This window comes from Macaca fascicularis, chromosome X, assembly GCF_037993035.2.
Source record: "Macaca fascicularis isolate 582-1 chromosome X, T2T-MFA8v1.1".
In the NCBI taxonomy this organism is placed as follows: Eukaryota; Metazoa; Chordata; class Mammalia; order Primates; family Cercopithecidae; genus Macaca; species Macaca fascicularis.
In genome coordinates, this window is record NC_088395.1 from 22,153,159 (window position 1) to 22,171,793 (window position 18,635).

Below are 18,635 nucleotides of genomic sequence, written 5' to 3' on the forward strand. Positions count from 1 at the left end.
GCAAGAATTGTATGACATATGCTTTGACATACCTTTTTTCAGGGTCAATGGTGCAATTAGTAACTTTGAAGAATTCCAGAAAGCATTTAACTGTCCACCCAATTCCACGATGAACAGAGGCATGGACTCCTGCCGACTCTGGTAGCTGGGACGCTGGTTTGTGGCATCCTGAGACAGTTGCACAGTGCCAGCAGAGGCTGCACTGAGCCTTCATCGCCCATTGCTTTAGGCCTGGAAACTTTCATTTTTAGTGCATTTTCATTATTTGGGTAGGTGACCTGCTTGGATCTAGACAGTATATGTTCAAAGTTGTAGAGCTTATAAAATGGAATACAAGCATGAACCAAGTATGTTTTTTTAGAAAATCAAACCAACAAAAATAAATCCCTAGGCTACTTTTGTTAAAATGCTATCTGCTAAATTGTTGCTATTGTCCATTTTAGTGTGTTAGCCACAGTTATGTGGTACATACCATTTCAATCTATAGCTTTGTGGGAAGCCTAAATTGATGTATCCATTAAAAGTTCAATCTATTAAACTTGTAGCCTCTCGATGAAGACACGTGCATGAACACCTGGGAGGGCGTGCTGCTCTGTGGAATGCAGTGCAAGTTTTTATGGACAGTAATTACACAGCATTCCTCAACTCTAAGGTAGTTAAATTAGAAATATGTTTGATCTCCATTTTACAATTTTTGATGAAGTTCTTGCCTTCAGCTTTGGAGTCTATTGGAATGAAAACGTGTCTCACAGCTTGCATCTCATGTAGCAGATTGCCCTGTTCAAGTCAGCATGAACAAAGCTGGCAGAAAGGCTACTAGGTAACGGATTTGAGTTTATTAAATAGAAAAAAGGGAATGAGGATATATCTTTAGGTCCCAGAAGAAGTAAAACCTCCTAGTTACATAACAGCAGGGAAACTAGGAGATGAAATCTCCAAAATTTTGTCCAATCTGTATGAACTGCAGTGATTGTCTGCTAGACACTTTTTTAAGTCTAATTCTTGTTTGTTTCATTAGCTTCACATGTGTGCATTGTACTGGTTTTGAAATGAGCAGACATTGAGAAAACAATTTTCTGATTCCCCATTAGGAACATATGACTTTCACTCCCCTTTAGTGCAAAGGAACAAACATCACATTGAGGAGGGAGAAATGTGCCCTTCTGTTTCAGCTTAATGTTACCTCTCTTTAAAAAAATTCTTTTTAAAAAATTTCTTGATTGATGACATTCTGGAATTTACTGATTCAATTTAAAATTCCCTGCATAGTCCAAATAAACATAATTTTTACTCTTCAAGTCATCTAAAGAGTTGTGAGAAAGAGCAGTACTATGTGTTTTATCCTTAGAGCATTATCCTTCTAAGTGAACTCCTTTCTTATTAGTGAGTGTGTGTGTGTGTGTGTGTGTAGGATAAAATTGTAATGGCCTTAAAGTTGTTACCTGGCATTTTTGGTCTCTTAAAATAGGCATCCCCATACCCCCTTTACATTATTCATTATACATGAGGTGCTGGGTTAAGTGGGCCAATAGGAAAATCTCAAAAGCAAAATGACAAATTCAGATTAACCACAGGAAGCCATTTTATGTCCCTGCGATTTGTGATTCTTTTAAAAATATATATATATGTATGTGTGTGTGTGTGTGTATGTCATGTCCTTTTGTAGCCATGGGAACGTCTGAAGGGAGAAAAATGGAGGGGCACCATCATGAGGAAACAATTATACTGCATTAGTCAGAGGAGAGCAATTTTCCCCTTGACTTCTTCCTCTCTGAATGGATAAACTTGTGAAGGGCAGCTACCTTCTCCTCCTCTTAACCTGGCTTAATATGACCTTAGTTTGTATTTCTAAAAACAAGCAGTATTAGGTTGGGAATGTATGTGTCTTTTCTCTGGAGGAAGCATTCTGACTTGGTTTATAGACATATAAGATACTCTGTTTTATTCCTGCACTTGGGTGTTTGTTTAAAATCAGCTGAGGTTTGTCATGCTTATATGAATAGTGTTTCCCTTCTAGATTTCCTTTATAAACTCCAAATAAACACATTCCTGCAGGTCAGAGAAAGTGTTTGATAAAAGCATAGAGTTATGGCTTTGGAAACAGAAATTAAGTCACTTGTTGGTTTAGCAAAAGTGGTTGGTGATTAGTTGGGGCCCTCACAGTTTCTAGATAAGAAGCTTACCTTATCCTGATTCACTTTACTTGCTGTAACTGTTATACTGAAAATTGTAGGTAGGATGTCCATTACTAAAACAAAGCGAAACAAAACAACAAACCAAAAGCAGCAATACCAAATCATTACTACTAGCTAGCACAATTAGAAGGATTGAATTTCCAAATATATGCTCATGTTTAACTCTTCCAATTACATTCTCACTGTCCTTTCTCTTAGATACAGATTGCTAAGATTAACAGACACTGATTAAGTGGTAGAAAGAGAAAGGTAAAATGCAACTGGAAGGGAAAGAAAAAAGTAGGGAGACGCTGGCCTATGGATGTGGCTCTGAAGAGAAGACAGGATCTTGGCGTTCCTTGCTAAGCACATTCACTGGAGTAGAGCCATAAAGTTTTTAAAAAAATGATGGTAAATTAAAAGGATATTAGATATTAGATATCAGACTAGGGCTGCTATAATACAGTTCTCTGATTCACACACCAGATGTTCTGCCAGTGAACTATTGTCTGGGCATTGGAAGGAGTTAGGGTTTTTGTGTTTGTGAAAATCTCCTGGATTAGTAAAAAATTATTTCAGATATAAAGTGGTTTTATTTGGGCTCATCACCATTGCCCAAAGTATACTGAGCTTTTCACTAAGTGCTCAGCATTGGCCTCCTGTTCTCATTTATTCATTTTATGAGATGGACTTGGACATCACTAATGCAAACACGATTCATAAATTATCCTGAAGTTTATTTAGTGCCTTGCCTCAATGGAGCTTAAGCCTAGCACATAAATTTTATCTTATTTAGCCCTGGAGCATCACTAAGAAGCAACTAGGAACTATGGCTTGCCAGACAGATTATGCTTGTGCCAAAGAAGTGGAGAAGCCTGAAATCTCTTGTCAAGTATCCCACAGGAAGGAAAGGTAGTCTTTGGGCTTTGGTCTACTGACCTGTGGATTAACCTCTATCCCTTAGATTATCCCATTTCTAAGTAAATTTATTCAATCAGTATTTCTATAATCACTTAGCATTTGATAGGCTTCGTCCTTGATACATTTAACATAATGCCTCAGTTGCATATTAAATTATGGAAGAATATACGATTGCTTCATATAACAACATTCTCATCACCAGTGACAGTGTCCTACTGGTTTGAAGAGAGATGTTCTTGGATTATACATTTTATATCTAAATGGTTACTGTGAGACTGGTTGTATTTTCTTCTACTCATGAAACGATGTAAACAATCATTTTAAGGACAATAAAAAGTTGGTTGAAGGCTTTCTGTGTCTTTCTTTTTTAAAAATATTACAATCTATTAGATCTGTTAACATATTCCATCCTGTTTTACACAACATTTGCCAAAAAATAGTGTACAATAACTGTACTATATTAGCTTTCTTGGCTTAGAAAAGTGGGATTTGAATGCAGTAACTTTCTCCATAGACAAGAAGGTATTTACGAGGTTGTCATTATATTTTCTTCCAGAATGTAAGTCAGCAGATATGGTTTACTGCCTTTGTAATAATATTTCTATAGAGAAAGAGATGCCTCTGAGGAAATTATCAACGGTGATAGGGGATAGGGCTGATCTCACAAAAGTGACAATGAACATCACAGTTACTATCAAATCAAAGAATCTCTGTGTTATCATCATTCTGTAACAATCCAGTCGATTTATAGTTATTCATTCCCAGCACACAGTAACTGAGCACTCATATTGAAATCACTAAACCAGCTATATTTAGGTGGATAATATACAGTGTCTGGGCTTCAGTGAACAGTCTGGTCTAACATGGGAGATGGATATATAAACTGTTTCAATAACCCTACTAAGTGATTATGATATATAAGTCAATCAGGTTGTGGTTTGGAACACAGAGAAAGAATTATTCAGCTTTTGTCTGGTGGATACTATTGGTGTTTCCTCTGCACAGATCCCAGCAAATTCCTTTTACTGGGTGCCCTTACCTCATTTTCGCTCTGCTTTTTTTTCTAATTGGCTTTGACTCGCTAGGATGGCTGCCCTCATGCTACTGGAGCCTCTTTGCCCGATGTACTTTCAGAGAACTGGAAGTGTCTGGTGACCGTTAGACAATGACTGAGTGGTATGGGACTCTGCATGCCTGACTGCCTCCCTGAGTTCAGACAAATCCAGAGACGTACAATAGAATTTATACTGATTTCTCTGTGGTGTCTTTTAGGGTTATGCTGACAGTGCAAATTGAGTCCCCTGTTGATTATTTTAAACACCTTTCTGGCACTGATATGTTCTAAGATCTGGAAAAGTACTGGTTTGTAGGATCCCAGGTCAGCCCTTCTATGTCACAGCTCATACCATCATCATGTACAGGAAATGGACATCACAGGGCACAGAGATTGTGGGTAATAAGCAGCTGAGCACGGCCTGTTGTGCCCTTCTTGGAGAGTTTATTCTAGTTTCTAAGCTGATCCATGAAATGAGAATTTTTGTGTATAGGGAAGTGGCACAAGGAAAGATGCATATAAATGACAGTGTTAGATATGTATCTAAGTGGACCTGATCAAAATTTGCAAGAGGCTATTTCCAATTAGGTTTAAGATATTTGCATGCGCCTCAAGTTCACTTGCTTTTTTTTTTTTTTTTTTTTTTTTTTTTTTATTATTATTAAGATCACACTAGCTGTAGAAACAGATAATCTCAATGGCTTAACCCAGTTTATTTCTTGTTTTCATTACACACATAATGGGTATTAATTATCAGTGAGTTTCTCTCCTCTAACTGGTGACTCAGGGACCCAGTCTCCTTCCATATTATGGTTCTGCCATTTTCAACACATGATTGAAAGTATGCTCATCTATAAGAAGCCAGTGGAGGGAAAAAGGCCATGGAAGATATTGAGTGGAAGATTTGCGATAGTCCTTGAAGTTGCCTACATTACTTCTGCTCATATTCCATTGGCTAAATCTAACTGCAGGGGAGGCTGGGACATGTAGTCTAGCTGTGTGCCCAGAATGAAGAACAAATGGGTTTAGTTCTCAGGGAGCATTCCCAGTCACACCTTATAAAGTGAAGTACGGGGCAGTAACTTCGAGTTCTTTTGAATTTAGAAAATTGCTTTTGAGCACAGCGCAATGAAAATTGAAAATGCCATTGGTAGCCTGCAGTTTATTCTGTAGGAGTCTTTTTAATTAACAGCTTAATTGGATAATTTAATTCCCTTTAGAATTGGAGATATGAAAATGAAAATGAGATACTCCCTGTGATCTGACAATACCGTGCTTTAATAAACACACCAAAGTGAGCCCGGAAATGAGCACCACAAAAGCATTACCATGATTTGTGATCAGTGAAAGAAAACCTGATCTATAATTTTAATTATTCCTAAATGGTTTAGATACATGTTTCATTTGAATGTGTATTTTGTTTTGTTAATTGGTTCAATTAGAAAGGTAACTGAACATAAGAATCTGTGGCAAAGCCATGAATTTATAATATGTTCTAAGCTTTTAAAATATATACCATTGATAAAGTAACTAAAATATCCTACAAAATATTGTTGAAAGTGCAATATTTTCCAGTATTTTCAGAGAATTTATATATAATAGTTTTTACTTCTCCATTGATTATGAGATGAAAAATACTACTCACCATATTCTTGTTATATGCTTTCTCCACTTGAATGAGAAATTGAGGCTCAGAGTCCAAGAAATGAAGATGAGTGTCCATGTACAAGCCACAAAAGTGCTGTTCTAATTAATTCTGGCCAGAGACTCTACTTTACAGAGAAAGAAAAACTGCATAAGTTAAAATCCCAGTGTAAAAAGCTACCTAAAATACTGAGTATCATTTTCCCTGCCAGTTTGGCTGAAATGTCTGCAAATGTCCCAGACAAAAAAAGACGTATAGTTTACCATTTAGAAGTACACTGTGTTAATTTCCAAATTGATTTAGAAGTCAGTGGAATCCCAGTACTCGGATAACAGTCAGACAACCCTCCCACCCCAGTGATATTTGATGAATGGCAAAAATAGCCCAAAGCATATTTATTCCAAAGTTGATCACATTTTCAATTGGCATTTATAATTTTTTTTTGGCCTAATAATAATCATAGTGAAAATGGCTTCTGTTTGTTGACACCCACTATGTCCTAGGCACTCTGCTGGGGCATGCCTGCTTTATGGCCAATCCTCGCAACAATCTTGCACATAGTTGTTGCTATTCCAACTTCACAGGTGAGAAACACGTGACTTGTCAAGATCACATTAGTAATTGCAAGAGCCAGAAATAGTCAATTTTGTCTAACTTCAGAGCCCATTCTGGAATGTTCTCCCGACCAAACGTGATTGTAACCTGTGACTTACTGAAGACTTCAGGTTATACTTCTATAGTAATCTGTTAGAAAATAATGTAAAGAAAGGAGTCAGTTTACATATACTTAATGGTAGTTTCAAGTCCTTCAGAAAGGATTCTAGACCCTGCTCTTTACTGATAATGCTTGCTACCATTTATTATGTATAATGTGCCAAATATGTACTAAATACCTTTTTAATATTATCTAATTTAATTATCACAACAACTCGGATACATATTATTATCTCTACTTTACAGGTAAGAGACCTGAGGCTTGAAGAGGTTAATGACTTCATTCATGATCATTTAGCTAGCAACTGGCAGCGTGGATTTGAATCCAGTTTGGTCTGAGTGCTTTCTTAGGCAAACATTAACTATGGTGACTCTAAGTCCTGGATGTCCGGGCTGGGGCATCCCCTCAGTTCAGTTGGCAGACCTCCCTGAAATCTACCTGTGTTCAGCCCCATGATTACCCTCACCCTCTCTGTTCAGTCCCTGCAACCGAAAAGTTTGCAGGTTACTTTCTCCAGAGAACAGAATCTTTGTGGTCCTGCCTATGGGTAGTTGAGAGAGTTTTAAGCAATCACCTTGGTTTTGACTCTATGATGCATTCTTTTTAATCTTTTTTTTTTTTTTTTTTTTTTTTTTTGAGACGGAGTCTCGCTCTGTCGCCCAGGCTGGAGTGCAGTGGCGCTATCTCGGCTCACTGCAAGCTCCGCCTCCCGGGTTTACGCCATTCTCCTGCCTCAGCCTCCCGAGTAGCTGGGACTACAGGCGCCCGCCACCTCGCCCGGCTAATTTTTTTGTATTTTTAGTAGAGACGGGGTTTCATTGTGTTAGCCAGGATGGTCTTGATCTCCTGACCTCGTGATCCGCCCGTCTCGGCCTCTCAAAGTGCTGGGATTACAGGCTTGAGCCACCGCGCCCGGCCTCTTTTTAATTATTTTTTTAAGATTTGACAACCCTGTATTTATCATGTACAACATGATGTTTTGAAGTATACATACACATTATGGAATGGTTAAATCTCACTAACGATTGCATTACCTCATGCAGTTACTTTTTGTGGGGAGAGCACTTAACATTCACTCTCTTTGCATTTTTCAAGAACATAATAAATCATCATTAACTACAGTCACCTTGCTGTACAATAGATCTTTTGAATTAATTCCTTCCATCTAACTGTAATTATGTATCCTTTGAACAACCTCTCCCTATCTTCCCCACCCCCCAGTCTCTGGCAGCCACTATTCTACTCTCTACTTCTATGAGAACCACTTTTGAGATTTCACCAGAGTGACATCATGCAGTATTTATCTTTTTGTTGTCTGGCTTATTTCACTTAACATAATGTGCTCCAGGTTCATCCATGTTGTCACACGTAACAGAATTTCACTATTTTTTATGGCTAAATAATTTTCCCTTGTGTATATATACCACATTAGTCCTGCCTTGATGGATGTTTAGGTTGATTCTACGTCTTGGCTATTGGGAACAGTACTGCAATAAACATGGGAGTGCAGATAGCTCTTCAACATACTCATTTCATTTCCTTTGCGTATATACTCAGTAGTGGGATTGCTGGATCCTATGGTAGTTCTAGTTTTAATTTTTTAAGGAACTTCCATACTGTTTGCCATAATGGCTGTATAATTTACATCCCCACCAACAGTGTGTAAGGGTTCCCTTTTCTCCACATCCTTGCCAGCGCTTGTAACTTTATCATGCATTCTGACATTTACTGTTACCTAGAGCTTCCAAATTCTGAGTCTTTCTGGTATTCTACAGAGTATTTCAGTTTGCTTCTAGTAGGGGGTCCATTATTTTTGTCTATGTGGGCTTATACCTTTCAAAAAATATATTTTTAGCTTTTTTGTGTGAGAGAGTGAGCGGATCTACATCCGAGTCTCCTACATTCAACTGGAAGTCTACATTTCATTTTTTAATGGGAATATTTAATAAAAATTTATTTGGAAAGAAATGCTGCTATAGATACAGTTCTATATGGAATTATTGCCTTTCCCCAGTAATGTCTGTAACTAAAGAGTCTAAAGTTTCCTTTAAACTGTTGAATACTAGGAGATTTGATTTAACACAGAAACCCATCCTATTTTTTCTTAGCTAATTTAATAAAATAAACACACATGAACATTTGGTATTTTTCATTTCTCCTAAAGACATAGAACTTAGCCTTTGGAAAATTCATTTGAGATTAAAGGAGCCTATCTCTGTGTGCCTTCCAAAGTTGCCTCAGAGTACACCTAGGAGGATGCTAGAGTGGATTTGTCACAAATGCTCTGGAGGAAATTTTTACGTATCAACAAGGGCCAAGCTTGCTCCTTGGAGATTCACATTTCAACTCTCATTTGCACACACATAGAGTCTCTGGTGCAGATTGAGTTTGAGTTAATGCACAGAGCTTGTTGGGAAGAAATCAATCAAAAACCTCTTTGAGGATAAATGGTTTTTTAGGAACAGAATGTTCAGTATCTCAATTTTATTATAAGCATTGAATAAAAACCATTTTAAAACATTCAGCATATTAAAACTACAAAAGGTGGTAATAATAAAGGTATTCCCTCACCTAGGTCAGTTGGTGATATGTACTAAGTGATATTTAGAATAAGGAAAAAAATCAACTGTCATTTAATGTCTGCCTACAACACATGAGGCAGAGTGCTAGTTGTCATATTGCAATTTGAGTAATCCAGGACTCCGGTGACTTTAGCCCAAAACTTCAAGAACAATATTACAACAGCCTTGTCATTCCTCTGCTTAAAAAACCTTTAGCAATTTTTTTTCATTGTGTTTACAACAACATCCAAACAACTTTCCCTGACTTAAAGGGCCTACAGGACCTGGCTCTCTGCTTCTGCTGTCACTTCTTCATAGCCTTTTTCTAGCTACACTGGTCGTCTTTCTGTTTCTGTAAATTTACTAAACTTTCTCCTACCTTCTCAGTCTCAGGGCCTTTGCTGTTTTGCCTGGAATGCTTTTTGTATGTCTTTCACATAACTTCGTCGAAGTTAGGCCCCTTAACTATGTGGTCTATCACCTCACCTGGCTCGCACCTTCATAGATCTTACCACTGTTGCTAGTTTTCTCCTTCCTTCCTCCCTCCCTCCCTCCTTTCCTCTCTCTCTTCTTTCCTATTGTTTGTCTTCCTCCACTGTCTTGTAAGTCCCATGATATTAAAACTTCCTCTTGGGCTAGGCATGTTGGCCCGCACCTGTAATCCCAGCACTTTGGGAGGCCGAGGTGGGAGAATTGCTTGAGGCCAGGAGTTTGATACCAGACTGGGCAATATAGTGAGACCCAGTTTCTTAAAAAAAAAAAAAAAAAAAAAAAAGTCAGCTTGGCATCGTGGAGCATACCTGTAGTCCTAGCTACCCAGGAAGCTGAAGCTGGAGGATGGCTTGAGATCAGGAGGTTGAAGCTGTAGTGAGGTATGATTGCGCCACTGCATTCCAGCCTGGATGACACAGTGAGACCTGTCCCTAAAACAAAACAAAACAAAACAAAACAAAAAATAAGCCTTTCTTTTGTTTATTACTATATTTCTAGTATCACTACTATATTTCTAGCACTCAGCACAGGGTCTTAAAAATAACAGGCCCTTGAATAAACATTTAGTAAATTTGTTCCTTCATTTCACCAATAAATATTGATCATTTACTATGTGCTTGGCACTCTTTAGGGGCTGCTGAGGATATTGCAGTAAACCAAACAGATAGAAGGTCTTGCTTCCATAGAGCGTATACTCTAGGAGTCAGAAAATAAAATAAATAAGTGAAACGTGATATAGTAGATGGTAATACTTGTTATGAAGGAGAGAGGAGGATATAATATGTGGATGTCAGAGTGTTGCAAATTTCAATAGCATGGTCAGGAAGATGTTTGAGCAAAGAACCTATCTTGCAGAAGAGGCTTCTAGGCAGAGGCAGGAGTGAGTCCAAAGACTTAGAAGTAGAAGCGTCCCAGGACATTTGTAGAAGAGCAAGGAGACTAGTGTGGCTGGAGCAGAGCGAGCAAGGAAGGGTGCAGAATGAGATGATGTCTGGATGAAAACAACATTCAGCTTGTCCATGGTCATACAGACTGCTGTAAGAACTCTTTTTTTTCACTCTGTGTGAGATGGGAAAAGCCATTGGAGACTTCTGAGCAGAAAAGTGACAAGATCCAACCTGTGATTTCCATGATGACTCTGGCTGTGTTGAGAACAGACTGTGGTTGAACAGGGGAAGAAGCATGAAGATCAGTTAGGAAGTGGTTGCTATCATCCCAGCAAGAAATGATGGTGGCTGTGTCCAGGAGAGGAGCGGAGGGGAAATGAGTGAATGAATGATAATAAAATTTAAGAAAGAAGCTCTGCATCATCCTGTTACTTTGAAATTTCCACCTATTTCTTTTGTATTTGTGTTTTCCCATGGCCCCATGTATAATTATATGGCATAATTTTATTCTGAGGATAATATGATTTTGAATCTTTTTCATCTAATAGCGTCGGCCTATATCCATAGGTGCTTCAAAGTCTTCTGGTTTTTTTTTGTTTTTTGTTTGTTGTTTTTTTTTTTTTTTGAGATGGAGTCTCACTCTGTTACCCAGGCTGGATACAGTGGTGCGATCTCGTCTCACTGTAACCTCCGCCTTCTGGGTTCAAGTGATTCTCTTGCCTCAGCCTCCCGAGTAGCTGGGATTATGGGCACATGCCACCATGCCTGGCTAATTTTTGTATTTTTAGTAGAGATAGGGTTTCACCATGTTGGCCAGGCTGGTCTGGAACTCCTGACCTCATGATCCGCCTGCCTCGGCCTCCCAAGGTGCTGGGATTACAGGAGCCACCACACCTGGCAAAATCTTCCACTTTGAATGGCAGAATGATATTCTTTAGAGTTTCTGTGACATAATTTGTTCAACTGTTTCTATTTAGAAATTTATTGATTTCATTTATCACTATGGTAAATAATAGAAATGAAAATATTAATATTTATTAATATTTATTTTCTTTATTTTCTTTCCTATAGATTGTTTCCTTAAATACTTAAGAGTGAATTTACTTCATCAAAGGAGGCATGTATATGCTGTTGTGGCTTTTGAAATGCACTAACAAATTGCATTCTAATAAGGTTGTATGCATGAGGGTACCTACCGGTTTTACAATAGGACTGGATCAGAAGTAGGTTCTGCTCATAAGAAAGTTACAATATAATGTGGGAAGAAGATGCGTAAACCATCAGCTCTAATAAAAAGCACAATGAAGAACAGCGTAAGAAGGTACCACATTTACAAAAACCTTATCAGCTTTAGATGTTATTAATTTCATTTTTAGTAATTTTTGCATCCATTAAATAAATAAGCCTGAATGGAATGGCTCACGCCTGTAATCCCAGCACTTTGAGAGGCTGAAGCAGATGGATTGCTTGATCCCAGGAGTTCAAGACCAGCCTGGGCAACATAGTGAAACCCCATCTCTACCAAAAAATATAAAAATTAGAAGGGCATAGTAGAATGCGCACCTGTAGTACCAGCTACTGGAGAGGCTGAGAAGGGAGGATTACTTGAGCCCGGGAGGTTGAGACTGCAGTGAGTCATGAATGCACCACTGCACTCCATCCTGGGTGACAGAAAACCTGAAGTAAGTAGGTAAGTAAGTAAGTAAGTAAATAAATAAATAAATAAAGTGTGACTGGTCGTTTAATTTTACCAATTCACTTTTTTGTTTTTACCTCTCTTGATATAAATTACCCACATATCAAGGCCCTTTACCCATTAAGCTATTAAGATTTTGATTTTTTCTCATTCTGCTATAAAGACACATGCACATATATGTTTATTGCAGCACTGCTCGCAATAGCAAAGACTTGTAACCAACCCAAATGCCCATCAGTGATAGACTGGATAAAGAAAACGTGGCACATACACACCATGGAATACTATGCAGCCGTAAAAAGGATGAATTCATGTCCTTTGCAGGAACATGGATGAAGCTGGAAATCATCATTCTCAGCAAACTAACACAAGAACAGAAAATCAAACACCGCATGTTCTCACTCATAGGTGGGAGTTGAACGATGAGAACACAGGGACACAGGCAGGGGAATATCTCACACACCGGGGCCTGTTGGTGGTGGGGGGGCTAGGAGAGGGATGGCATTAAGCGAAATAGCTAATGTAGATGACAGGCTGATGGGTGCAGCAAACCACCATGGCACATGTATACCTATGTAACAAGCCTGCACATTCTGCACGTGTATCCCAGAACTTAAAGTTTAATAATAAAAAAAAAATTTTTTCTTATCAATTAGGTAAGTTTTTGTTGCTTATTATTCATAGACACTTACTTAACTAGAAAACAATTCTGCCATTCTCTGATCCTCATCTTTGTATGTTTGCAAGTAGCAGTGTTCCTTTGTAAGGTAATGGAGATGGGCAGAATAATTCACACAATTTGTCTTACTGAAATAAACTTTATACAGGGAAGTACAAAACACTTAACACAAATTTAGGAGGAACACAGTGTTAAGTGTATATCAGTTAACTGAACAAATATTTATTGAAGCACTTAATAGATATTATTCTAGGGTTGGAAATATGATGAATTAGGTTACAGTTTCCAATCGTTTAACAATTTGAAAATTACTGTACTCATAAGGAACAGTAGATATATAAATAAAATTTCAGCAGTGTAATATATAATTGGATAGAGGTGAACACAGAGTTCTTTGGAAATAAAATTGGATAAAAGTATTTATAGAACTAAGCAGTGAAAACATTCTAATGCCCTCAGCTGTGAAATAAAAATAATACAAAATGAATAAGGCAGACAACTCAATAGAAAATTGGGCAGACGACTTGAGCTAACCACAAAAGAGGATATTCCAAATTGCCAAGAAATAGATGGAAAAGTGCTTAACTTCACCAGTCATGAAGGAAATGCAAATTTAAGCCACAACATGATTCAACTATTTACCCCCTCCCCACTAGAATGGCTAAAATCAAAAAGCATTTAGACAAGCAGAACTCTCATAGATTGCTAGAGGGAGTATACGTTTGTATGGCCACCTTGGAAAACTATTTAACAGTATCTTCTAAAGCTGAATATACTTGTGTCCAATGACCCAGCAATCCACTCCTAGGTAGTAAGTTGTCATCTTAGTAGGTAAACAATGGTTGAATATTGGCAATCTTATATTGTTTAACCTAATGTTTACCCAGCAGAAATGCACACCTATGTTCACCAAAAGACGTGGAAGAATTTCATAGAAGCACTATTTATAAGAGTCCCAAAACAGAAAGTATCCAAATGCCCATCAACAATAGAGAAGGTAAATAATTGAATATTGATCTACAATAACAAGAACAAACGAACTGCAACTACATGCAACAAGATGAGTGTTTCTCACAAACATAATGTTGGACGAAAGAAGCCAAACACAAGAGAGAAGATACTTTATGATTCTACTTACATAAAATATAAAAATATGCAAAACCAGTCTGTTAGAAGTCAGAGGAGTGGTTACCCCTTGGGGATTAGGAACTGGAAGTGTTCACAAGGTGAGGCTTTTGAAGTTCTGGTGATGTTGGGTTTCTTGATCTGGATGCTTTCTACATTAATGATTTGTGCACTTTTGTATATGTATGTGTATTGCATCAAAAAGTTTTTAAAAAATTAACGTTAAATACAAGAAAGTCCAAGTAAATCCTCATTTTTTCCCCCACAACAATCACTTTGATGCTTTTCTAGGGAAATACTGAATATCAAATTCTTTTAAAAAGGTTTTCTCCCCTCATTTTTGGAGCCCTTTTCTGCTGGCAATGGTAGGTAATGCTGTACTTGTTGTAGGAACATAGGTAAGAGACTAAACTTGGTGTGGGGTCCTGGCTGGGAAGCTTTCCTGGAAGAGATGAAGCTGGACCTGAGTTGTGTAGCATCCATTAGAGACAGCCAGGGAAGGAAGTGGATGGCAGACAGTTCCAGGGAGAGAGGCCAGGCTGCTCAAAAGCAAAAAGGTGTGGTAGGGAAAGAAAGAGAACCCACTGGGAGGGAGTGGACAGAGCTTGCTGGAGCTAGAGCTTGGAGAGTAGCTGAGGAGGGGTTAATGATAAGCAAGAGAGTTTGGCAAAGGCCAGAGAAAGATCTTAAAGGGTCATGATACTGAGCTTGGACTTAATCTTGTAGGCATCAGGGAACCACTGACCAATTTAAATCAAACAGGTGACACAATTAAGTTTCTATACTTAATAAAGAGTAAGAAGGTGATGGTGTGAGAAATACCTGAAGAGGGTTAAGAAGACTGGAGCCTGGGGTACCAGCCAGGAGGCCATTGCAGTAATCCATGGGAGACATAACAGGCTGGTGGTATTGGATGGAGAAGTAGGGACAGATATGAGAGCTATTGAGGAGACAATTGTTCTGACAGGACTCAGTAATTGATGGGTTTGAAATTGATATGTAGGCATGGTATTTTTTTTTTCTAGTAAAAATAGGGCAGAACCTTAATTTTGATAAATGATAAAACACACGTGGCCTTTGTCCTTATTCCCCCCCTTTAACACCTTTCTACAGGTGTATCCATCAAAGGATGTTGCCATGACGAACAAGAGAACGCTTACCAGTGATTTTCCATTGCTGCTTGGAATGAAAACCCAATGACACATTTCAAAATTTTGCAGTGGTGAATCAGGTAGGTCATCTTATTGCACTACCATGCAAACTTCTTGATTTTGCCAAATCAGTCAGTTAAGAGAAAAAAGGAAAAAAAAAGTGTTACCTAAATATACTGTCATATACTATTGTAAACAAAAAACAATCTGTGTATGTGTTTATTATATAGTACAAAACTATGTACACACATGAAAAAACATACATGTATGTATATACACACTAGAAACTTAAACAGCTATGTGACACTCTTGAGATTTTATATACAGACATTATCAAGGTCTACAAAAAATAACAAATGTTTATTTAATTTTCCCTGTCTTTTTAATGGTTCCATTTGGGTGGGGGAGGATCCAGAGGATGTTTTCCTCACTTTAATTACCTCACTGCATTTCCTTCTTTTCAATTTTGGCTTTTATAAATGGGAACACTGTGTTAATCCATTCTAATTAAAACCCAGCCATGCAACCCTTCAGTTCAAGAAACAATTTTTGAGTCTGCCTAGGATATCATTTAGTCAGAAATTACCTCTATGGCTTTTAAAATGATCACCACTACAGTGCTCTGGTAGCCACGGGGGCAAAGTCTTTACAGGCTGATTTTCTAAAAATACCAGGAATTTGCCAAGAGCCCTTGTTCTGGAGAAGGGTTCAGAGTTCTTCCACAGGGGCCCAACAGAGTGCAGAAATGTGTATTCCTATAGAAAAAGAAGAGGGTAGGAGTTATGGAAGGGGCAACAGCAAATGACCCAAGTTCACCTCCTGCCTGTCCACAGAACACCTCTTTGCCTTCCGGCTGCTGGAGGAGCTATGCTATTCTTAGCCATCTCCCGTGAAGGCAATTACACAAACCCCCTCTGAAACCCATTTCCGCATTTGTTCAAGAAATTCTTTTATCTTACGTAAATCCCCCATGCTGTAACTAAGCCCTTGGTCTGCCCTTGGCCAGATGGGAGGGCAGCCAGGCTTCCTCTCTCCAGCAGAGCCCTTTCTGTACCCAAAGATGATTATCTCATCATCGTGCCATCCTCCCTCCCATTCTCCAGACTGAAAATTTTCATCTTTAGCTTTTTCCTTTCCTTCTCCTTCTTACCATTTCTACGATCTCCTTTAACTGTTGCCGAACGCTTTTCAGAACTGAACCTAGTACTATGCAAAAAGTCTATCTGATCTTGTTCTCCAACTGATGGGGACAAGGCAGGTTGAAAAATGTTCTGAGAAAGCAACAGGGAGAGTGGAGGTAGGTGTTGCTTGCCCACAGCTGTGGAATAAAGCTGAGTACAACTGAGTCCAAAACCAAGGCCCCAATCCAAGGCTGCATCCTCAAAAAACAAGAAAGCCAAGCCCGAAGTCCTTGCTGGTTCAAAGGCCCAGGGAGAATCCAGAGGAATTGTTCTGTAAGGGGAGCAGGCCTGGATGTGCGCTGAGCAGTGAGTGGGCAGCTGCAGCCTTTGCAACAAATCCAGATCTTACCGTCCTGGGCCGGGAAGGGGCAGGCATCTCACGAACAGCTGAAGAACTGACCAGCAGTAAGTTCAGGAGACTGTTCAGATTACGTTGTCAGACTAAGTCAAAACTCTTCCATGTCACTAAACATGTGCCTCAGACCTTGTAGTGGACTAGGATCAAACTTAAGAGGGTGTAGAGGAAGCAGATGGGCCCCAACCCAAATGGTCCCTCCCTCGTTGAACCATGTGACAGTCTCTTGGGCTTGAAAACTTTGAGTCCTCTCTCTTTCCTCCTCTCCATTGCCTTAATCACCAAACTGTGACTCTTCAATGTCTCTCACGCTCATTCCTTTTTGCTTCTATTTTCCCCAGTCAAACCTGAACAATCTCAGTCCTGAACTGTAAATTGCTTCCTAATAGGACTTTCAATTCCTATTCCTGTTTGCCAATCTACGCCACATTCTGCTGTCTTTCTTTTATATTTTTACTTGAGGATTTTGAATTACCTATAGGGATAAGTTTTTATGCTTCTTAGTCCATCCAGACCCTCCAACATTTGGCCCTAAACTAGCTTTCCCAACCACATCTCCCACTGCTTCTTCATGAGTCCTCTATTGAGTCAAGTATATTGCCCTTTCTATGTCTGCCTTTGTCCATGTCGTTGCCTGACTTGGAAGGTCAGTGACTCTCCTCTCTGCCCATTTAAATCCTATCTTGAAAGATGAAGATCTGATCTTAGTTTATCTAAGATCACCTTGACCAAAAGTTCTTTATGTCCCCAGATCTCTTATAGCACTTTCTGTCAGTTTCCCTCATCTAATCTTATATTGTACTGGGCTGTTAGTTGGCTTCAATATGTATCTGTTGTCTTCCCTGACTAGTGTCTTAAATACTTTGATGGCAAAGGTGGACTTTTAGAGTTAAGGAAATCATTCCAAAGAGCTTAGCATTGTTCTGGATGTACTGAGTTTGCTATGGCTTCAGCGTAGTTTACAATGCTACGGTGTGGTGATTCTCAATATTCTTCAAGATGAAGATCTCTTTGTTCCCTTTCCATTGTCAATAAACAAGTGTGTTGTGGTTCATTGATTAACATTTTTAAAAATACCATGATGATCAGATGCTTTTATGAATTTGCTAATGCTTTACAATGAAATTTATTTAGGTATAGCATCACCACCATGTACTCAAAAATTAGTAGTGCTGTAACTGTATTTAAGATGTTTTTATTTATTTGGTCGAATACTTAGCCAGCATGTGGCTTTGCTCACCCTTACAATGATGTTGGCTCTTTATGTGTCCTGCTGCCCCACTATTTGGTCATATTATTATTATTATTACCTCACAGGGCTGTTGTGAGGGTTAAATGAGATATACATGTTAAGTACATGACACAGTGCTTGGCTGAAAGTGATTTTGATCTTTCTTTCCCTTCCTCATGCCACCATCAGCTAATTTAGAAGATGGGAATGTTCCGGGACCTCTGGGACAGAGCTTAGGGCAGTGGATGAGGGAAGGGATGGCGCTGTCTCTGGAAGACAAGGGCATTAAAGATCACCTAGAGCAGCAGTTCTCAAACGTTTTACTTGCAGGACTCCTCTACCCTACCCTCTTAAATATTATTGAGGACCCCAAAGAGCTTTTGTTTATGTGGAATATGTCTCTCAAGAAACTTAAAAAAAAAAAGTTTAAATTTAAAAATAACAATAACAAACCCATTATACATTAATGTACATAACACATTTTTATGAAAAATAACTATATCTTTCAAAACATTAGTGAGAAGAGTGGGATTGTTTTAAATTTTTGCAAATCTCTTTAATGTCTGGTTTAATAGAAGACAGCTGATTCTTCATTGTTTCTGCATTCAATCTCTTTTAATACAGATGGACCCCAACTTACAATGGTACAACTTAGGATTTTCGATTTTACAATGTTGTGAAAGTGATACCTATTCACTAGAAACCATACTTCAAGGGCCCATACAACCATTCTGTTTTTCACTTTCAGTACAGTAGTCAGTAAAGTCC

The 18,635-nt window shown here is 38.6% G+C and overlaps 1 protein-coding gene and 2 long non-coding RNA genes across 5 annotated transcripts in view; 1 reads left to right on the forward strand and 2 right to left on the reverse strand.

The window, feature by feature from the left end:
• LOC102141690 (uncharacterized) overlaps positions 1–288 on the reverse strand; it is a 58,282-nt gene extending 57,994 nt beyond the window's left edge. Inside the window, exon 1 of the long non-coding RNA XR_001487714.4 lies at positions 33–288. This is a non-coding gene — a long non-coding RNA (uncharacterized lncRNA). The remainder of the gene's footprint in view (positions 1–32) is intronic.
• Positions 1–3,446, forward strand: part of PHEX (phosphate regulating endopeptidase X-linked) — a 231,379-nt gene extending 227,933 nt beyond the window's left edge. The window contains exon 22 of the mRNA XM_005593167.5: positions 43–3,446. Within this exon, the coding sequence (XP_005593224.1) occupies positions 43–145 (103 nt within the window). The 3' untranslated portion in view covers positions 146–3,446. The remainder of the gene's footprint in view (positions 1–42) is intronic.
• Positions 3,447–4,860: 1,414 nt separating this feature from the next.
• The window catches only part of LOC135969323 (uncharacterized), a 139,529-nt gene continuing 125,754 nt past the window's right edge, over positions 4,861–18,635 (reverse strand). For 2 of the 3 annotated variants that reach the window (XR_012429885.1, XR_012429884.1), the window contains 4 exons: positions 15,687–15,855; positions 15,110–15,213; positions 9,871–9,993; positions 4,861–5,918 (listed from right to left, as the gene is read on the reverse strand). This is a non-coding gene — a long non-coding RNA (uncharacterized lncRNA). Of the gene's footprint in view, positions 5,922–9,870; positions 9,994–15,109; positions 15,214–15,686; positions 15,856–18,635 lie in introns of all 3 variants that reach the window. The other variant, XR_010584506.1, reaches the window with a different exon arrangement.